Here is a 7,792-nt window from a genome sequence, read left to right as displayed (position 1 = left end):
AATGTTTTAGTTACTGAAGTTGCGCCATGGCCTGGAAAATCAGGAAACATTTCACAGCAACAGTCAACAGATTACTGAGCATTATAGGTTAGATAATCTATTGACTATTGCTGTAAAACGTTGCCTGATTTTCCAGGCAATGGAACAACTGCAATTCTTTTGGGGGACCTGGTGCCAATCCAGCCAATCAAAATAAAGAAATTAAAAATGTATATATTCATCTGCTTTTCTATTAGTAGTATATCTAAAGTTAATACACACTCATGGTCAGAAGAGAGTAGCAGAAATTTAAATAAATTTCTTTATCAAAACAAAAGCACTAGCAGCAAGCATCCCTATATCCATTCTTCTATAATAAAGGAAAATGAAAAAGTTGTGCATCTTTGCAGGAAATGAATCTCATGGCGATCAGATCTATAAAAACCATTTTCTTTCTTTCATCTCAGCAATAATTGATTCTTATCACTAGATTCTTAAATCATTAGGAATACCATACCAATTACCTACTTTATAGTAGAATGCTGTACTATGATTTCTTGAGTACCACAGGAAATATCATTGCACAAACCACCATATTGCCTGCATTAGTCAAACAAGAGCAGGGAACAAACAAAACTTCAGAGGCTAAACATATACATCTGGAAATCAGATTCCTTATGCAAAATAAATATATTGAACAGACATAGAACAAAGGACAGCAGATGTTTTAAAAATTATCTTTTGACTTTCTGCCACTTCATGTGTCTTCTGTTTTTTTAATGGAGACATTAGTTAAAAGAACTCTGACAACCCAATCAAATGTTAGTTATATTTAAGTACAGCATAGCAATGACAAATGAAAAAAGTTTAAAAATGTAGTACACTGTATTACTTTTTGTAATACTGCATTAAAGTCCCTTTTGCTAAGGCTATGAAGGACTGATGTACAGAAATATGGGGTACCAGCATTTATGTTTGGCAAAATAAAAATGGAAAAGAAAATTACAGCATTGCCATCAGACATTTTTACAAAATAAATGTCTAGATGATCACATGCCTTACGCTTATCTCATTTTTAATATATATTTTATTTGAAGGGGCAATTCAGAGAGTCACAAATAAGGAAAGGACACTAAGGTTTTAATAAGGGCAACAAAAAAGTTGTTTTCACCAATATAGATTCACATTACAGTACACCAATATTGACAGCATTCTCTTTTGTCTATTTTTGGTACATAAGATGGAATCTCTCTACATAACCTTATAAGGCTTCAGTAACTAAAAAGTAAAAAACCTAATAGTTTACAATTTATTTAAAAATTCTGAAAGACACAGCAAGTTCTAAACTTTAGTAGTGCTACCCATACACAACCATCTGGTTGAAGAACCCAGTAAAAGAGCCTCCTTTCAAGGAAGCTTGCAACAGTAGAGCTGTGCAATATGGATGTTTCTTACTACAAGAAAAAAAATTACACATGGCACATTCTCATTCATATTTTGCAATGTAAAAAGTTACAAACATACCTAATCAAATAAATAATAAAAAAAAAAAAAAGAATTTGAATGTGTTTGTTAAGTATCCTAAAATCACTACGTAGGATAATGGCAACTTTCACTCACGGATTATTTACATGGTAATACCCAGGTCAGGGTACACTGCTACAAAACTCATAAAACGAAGAGTAAACTTGAAATGGTTTCCATAATAAAGATCTAGCAGCATGACTATCTAATGCTGTTTTGTTTTTCCTGACAGCTTTTGGAAGTTTGTTTTAATCTATATCTTCATCCAGTTCATAACTGTCTTTATCATAAATATCTTTTACTAAAAGAACCCGTACGAGCATGTGTTCCAAAGTGTTGCGGTCCAGTGAAGTGGAAGTATACCAGACAGGGCTATCTGAGGAAACGGAGCATTCCGGTTGTAAATAGAACACATCCATTCTCTGATTAAGATTCTGTGGGCTAAAAGGAAAAAAAAAATGGTCAAAAGAGTCAGTTTCACATGACAAATCTATACAAGTTTTGATTTTTAACATCTTGTGTGTACAACTATAACTATGCATATACATATTAGGAGTTGAGGATTATGTGGAAAAATACTGCCTTCTGGTTTGAAAATGGGACCTTATGGTGGCATAAATGGCTTGAACCATTCTTGTCCAACTGGGGTTGCTTTTCGATCTAAGGTGCTGTAGTTCCCTATACACTAAAAACTATTATATATTTCCTTAAAATTAAGAAGGTTAATGCACTGTCAACCTGTGGAACTTTTTGCCAGACGATGTTGCGAAGTCCAAGACTATAACAAAGTTAAAAAAAGAACTAGATAAATTCATGGAGGATAGGTTCATCAATGGCTATTAGCCAGGATGGGCAGGGATGATGCCCCTTGCGTATGTTTGCCAGAAGCTGGGAATGGGGGACCAGGAATGGATCACTTGATGATTACCTGTTCTGTTCATTCCCTCTGGGGCACCTGGCATTGGCCACTGTCAGAAAACAGGATATTGGGCTAGATTGGACCTTTGGTCTGATCCAGTATGGCCGGTCTTAGGAGAGAAAAAACTCAAAAACCCATTTCCTGCCTTTTCTCTCCAAGGTTTGGCTGTTTGGCATAGGCCTTACTATCTTGCTCCCTTTGCTCCTGGGTCCCTATTATATGGGTCCTCTTGTTTTTCCTATGAAGCTGCTTTGCAGTTTCCTAGTGAGCCATGCAAATCTGGTGAACTTGGTGCTGTTGTGGCTCAGATGCATCTCAGCATTCTTTAAGCCAGTGGAGAGGATTCTTAAGGAAATTCTCAACACAAAGCTGCCCAGAGAAAGTCAACAATTTTATTATTATATTTTTAAGTTATTCTCCTCCCCCTTAAATACTACAGATTTTAAGAGCCCATAGTACTGGGACATGCTTTTTGGCTCGAAGTATTTAGCTGGCTTTTCCGGACTGGCACTTGCAGATTGCAGACATTGAGATCTCAGGGAAAATCTACACTACAGCCAAGATTGACGCGCTGAGATTGATCAACCGGCGGTCGATTTAGTGGGTCTAGAAAAGACCTGCCAAATCAACAGCAGATTGCTCTCCAGTCAACCCCTGTACTCTACCACTGATGAGAAGAGTAAGGTAAGTTGATGGGAGAGTTTCTCCCGTCGACCCCCCGCGGTGTAGACCCCGCTGTAACTCGACCTAAGGTACATAGCATAGGTCGACTTACTGCAGTAGCGTAGACATAGCCTCACTCAGCTGGAAAACCAGTTACTTTCCTACTTTGATAGAAACAGACATAATTGTTGGAAGTTGTTTGGATTTGAAATATTACATTTAAACATTTTAATCTCCTCAACTGATTCTCAACAATCAGATCTGTTTCTGTTGAAGCAGTCTACGAAATGATGCCAGCAGCTGAAAGTGAGAGGTGTCCCTTTAAAATTTCAGCTGCAGGTTGTCAGCTGATTCTCAGGTACCAATTTCAAAACCCACGTACTTGAAAATTGAGAGAACAGTTTTAATTAAATATTGTTTCAAAAGATATATTTACAAAATAATTTCAAGAGTGCAGGAAACCTCTCCTCCATTGGGTCAGGGTATTAACAAGGTGTGGCAGCAAACAAGACCAGGATAGAGAGCCTGCAATTGCAATAGGGAGAATAACCGAGACCCATTCTAAGATATTGTACTTTAAAATTGTGACATCATTAGGAACAGAAGAGCTATTTTGGAAGCTTCTAAAACTGTTTGCTTTTCTCTCTCCTTTCACTCTTTTCAAGTTAGTTTCTTGAAAGTGTTTTGTATACTCCATCTACTGGCTACATTGCAGTAGTTAACAAAAATCTACCTCTACAATATGCAATTACATACTATCCTCCCAAGGTGTGTGATTCTAGTGTCTAAGCAAACAAATTTTAGCAGGGCAAGGACTATTTAATGGGAACTGGTTTTCAAATTTTTAATAGACCACTGAAAACCACAGTGAGAAACTAAAGAGGTAAATTCTATACTTCGACTTTGTTTCTGCCATACATTTCAAATTGTATCTTCACTTTTTAAGGATAAAGTGCAGTATGCTAAAACATTTTGTCCTTTATATTATACTTTGTGAAATTTCTATGGAACTTCTTAGATTATTAAAAAGTTGTAAAATGTTTCCCATTTTAAGTCCTTCAGTTTTCTACCACATATACATTTCCAAAACATTCAACTTTTGAAATGAAATTTTCTAAGTTTTGTTGGCCTGAAGCTTTTTTTAAAAAAAAAAATTAGTTTTTTGAAAAACCATTCATCCATTTCTAAGTGATAAGCTAGTGAAAAAATTGCCCTTTCTCATTGTGAAAAAATTCTAAGCATGTATTCTGCCTGGGCTACAACAAAACCATCCGAACTTGAAATCTACCATATAAGCAGCAGACTTCAAATGAGAATAAAATGGAGTAATTTTTAAAAAAAATTACTCCATAATATTTACCTACATAATAGAACTTTTCATCAAATTGTAACTAATGTGCAATTTATTTTCAGTGGGATTTTGCCTGACTGAGAATTACAGAATTGGGCCCTTAACACCAATTCATCAATTTACAAGCAATATAAAGAATGTAGGGGAAGTGGGAATGATCATGTTTGCTCAAACTAATATTTATTTCATTCTGAAGAAACCAAAAGAATACTAGTATGCAGCTGGCGTCTGTTAAGAGCAGAATTACAGCTGTTTGAGAGTCTTTCAATCAGTAACAGAAAAAAATTAAAATACTTGTCTTTATAAAAATAGAGAATATTTGCTTGGAATAACCACCTATTATCACCACAAATAAAAGGCACTACCTTGGGGTTGAGTATTTGAATCTCTCCAAGTTTAAATACCTTGTGGTTTTCTTTTACACCATTCACATTCTTATTTAACATCTAAACAGAGGGAATCAAAGGATAATGGAGCTTTATAGGCCTAGGTTACCAAATCCAGAAATCAGTAGTAACTGAAAGTTGTTGCCATCCTGAAGGCCTATATAAAATAAGATGGTTTTGCAGTCCAATTAGTGAACATATATGCACACCACAAGACACATCATCAATATCTGAACCAACTGGGTCTCCTGTTGGCAAGTCTGAGATTCTCATGATTTAATAGATATAGAAACCAAACCATACTCTGACCCCTAGAGTGTCTTTCTGCAGAACAGAAGGGGGAAGTTTGTGTTGCAAATTTTAGTGCTTTCAATCTGCCACTTTCTCCAAGCACTACATTCACTTTATTATTATTTCACATTGCACCATAATAGTCTCTCCTTCTGCAACTCCCTCACAACTCTAAAAAACATACCTATACTAGTCCATGAAACACTTACCTCTTAGATAGATAGCACTCAAACATTTTCACAGGACATCTAGCAGGATTTGATGTGTTTTCAATTTGTTCAAACACTGGCTCATCATCTTCATGTTTCCTTTTTCCAGTAGTAATTTTATCTTTAAAAAGGAAAAAACCCACCTAAGCTCAAACTTGAAAACATTAGGTAATTTCATCTGTATATTTAACATAATAGATTAGGGTGAACAAAAGTACAACCCAGAATACTGCAATGCAGTCACTTGCATCTCTAAACTAGAGATGTAGCCCATAGACAAGGTTCCAGCATTTGACACGGAGGCTACTTGGATCAAGATGCAATATTTAATGCAGGGATCTTGTAGTCTCTGCAGACCACAAATTCATATTAAAGATCCAGTAGCTACAATCTGCTCAGTTTTATGCAAATGAGGCAGTGTCCCTTCAGGCTCCTGGCAAGGTGCCAGAGTCGCCCTCATTTGGGCAAAATTTGGATGCCCCTGCAATACTTATTTTGAAACAGTCAATAATACCTTCACTATCAGCTCCACAAAGGGAAGAAACTTGATATCGAAGACAAGCTTTGCTGTCCATTGTTCGAGGATTTTTTTTCCACTGTCTAAAAACAGTGCCAAAGGAAAGTCTTAAGTGCTGCTCCACTGTTTTCAGGCCAAAATATTTAGTGTTAAAGTAGAACAGTGTATTCAGAAGAGCAAATGGAGAGTGTGATCCTAGCTGTTTTATCCTCCAAAGATAATCTTCTTCAACTCGAGAGAATATTGACCCTTCCAGGAAAAAAAAAATGTATTAGAGAAAATACAATGAAGCAAACAACCCACATTTAAAAGAATCAGTAACTTCTATCAACTGCAAAAATCAAACAAAATGTTCAATACTCAATGGAAAACTCTGCCCACATCCCTAAGAGGAGAAACTGAAACCCACTGATTCAGGAAGAGAAAAAGGCAATTTCCACATAAGCAAGACACATACGCAACACTTTTTTGTTAAACTATTTCAACGGGATACTTAAATTGTCACTCTCATAACTGATGTCACTTCATAAAAAAGTGAAGGTTAGAGAAAGTGACCAACCTCAGTCCTTTCATAAGAAAACACTCATGTTTTTGGGTTGGGTTTTTAAGTTTTTTGGCACATGTAAGGGCCCCTGACTGACCCTCTCAATTTTGTGATTGCAGATAAAAGCCTCATCCAGAAAGGACTCCTGTATCACTTTAGCTGGAGGAGTCAGCTAGGCCAGCAGTTGCTACCCAAAGAGGCTACAGCAGATCCAAGATAACTGGAGGAAAGGGAGAAAAGAAAGGTGCACCTCCCTCCTCCTCATGGGTTTACGGTAGAAAAATTCTAGGGTAACTTGACAGCCTACAATCCCAAGAGGGAAGAAAGGAGAGGGGCTGAGAAATAGCACTTTTACCCCTTCCTCTATTCCCCAAAAACCTGCAGTAATTTGAGAGATAGGGAGAGAAACAACCCTATACTCCAGAAATGGGGGAGACATTGGAATTGGACCTCCCCCCAGAAATTGGGAAGGTCTGGGACAGAAAAATTGTGACTGCCCCATCCCACTGGAGCAGGAGCAACCCTGAAAATAAGACTGTAAACAGCCCCCTCCAAAGAGAGATGGGAAAGAGTGCTGTGGGAGTGTGGGGTACAGCAGGGAACACAAGAATTACAGAACCTGGTCTTGTGTGCTCAGCTCCCTGAGTGATGCTGTTAGCTGGACCACTAAGCTCGTCTTTCCCGGCAGCATTCTGATCTACTGGGAGAGAGGGCAGAGGAGACTAGAAATTAGTTCCTCTCCTACCTCACAGCCACACACCCCACTTCCCCCCCAACTCATCACAGATCTGCCCACTCCAGCTGAGGCTGAGAGGTTATGCGGGTGGGTGCATGTGTGGGACTCACCAGGTACTTAAATGATTCCCTGTCACCACAAAGTGCCTAACTTCCCAGCCCCACTGAGCACCCTACAATGCTCTTCACACATACTAAACTCTCTCCCATCTTTTTTTCAGAAGTGGGTTGTTTGTCCTCTTATTCTCAGGACTGCTTCAGCTTCAAAGGGGGAGTGATGGCCACAGCCCCCCAGAGTTACCTCTCCCATTCTTGGGGTGGTGAATGATGGGGTTTATTTCACCCCCCATATTCTGAAAAGGACCCAGATTCCTTTTGGAAGAGAGGAGGCAGCACAAGTGATGCCGCCCAGGCCTTCTGTTCTCTCCTCTGTTGGGTGTGCATGGCTAGTGTGGGTGTTCCTCCCCTAAACTGTACCAGATGTCTTACAGGAGTGAAGGGATACAGGTTCACCTTTCCCTGCCACTTCCTAAGTAGTCATAGTGCTGACGCATCTTCTTTGAAGGGCTGCTGACCTCATCCCCTGCAATGATGGGGGGGGGAGGGAAGGGGGTGGGTCGTGGGGGGCAGGCAGGCAAGGTGAATGACACACAACAATTTTATTTATTTGTTTT

General features: G+C 38.5%; 1 protein-coding gene across 9 annotated transcripts in view; it reads right to left on the bottom strand.

Annotated features, from left to right (window-relative positions):
• Nucleotides 1–1,098: 1,098 nt before the first annotated feature.
• Nucleotides 1,099–7,792, bottom strand: part of ZMYM2 (zinc finger MYM-type containing 2) — a 185,814-nt gene continuing 179,120 nt past the window's right edge. For 7 of the 9 annotated variants that reach the window (XM_075127291.1, XM_075127313.1, XM_048845169.2 and 4 more), the window contains 3 exons: nt 5,837–6,088; nt 5,323–5,443; nt 1,099–1,944 (listed from right to left, as the gene is read on the bottom strand). In XM_075127291.1, the coding sequence (XP_074983392.1) occupies nt 1,752–1,944; nt 5,323–5,443; nt 5,837–6,088 (566 nt within the window). In that variant the 3' untranslated portion in view covers nt 1,099–1,751. The other 2 variants (XM_075127316.1, XM_075127318.1) reach the window with 2 other exon arrangements.

The sequence above is a fragment of the Caretta caretta genome, chromosome 1 (genome assembly GCF_965140235.1).
Source record: "Caretta caretta isolate rCarCar2 chromosome 1, rCarCar1.hap1, whole genome shotgun sequence".
Lineage (NCBI taxonomy): Eukaryota > Metazoa > Chordata > Testudines > Cheloniidae > Caretta > Caretta caretta.
Note: the sequence above shows the minus strand (reverse complement) of the source record. Positions and strands in the feature narration are given on the sequence as shown.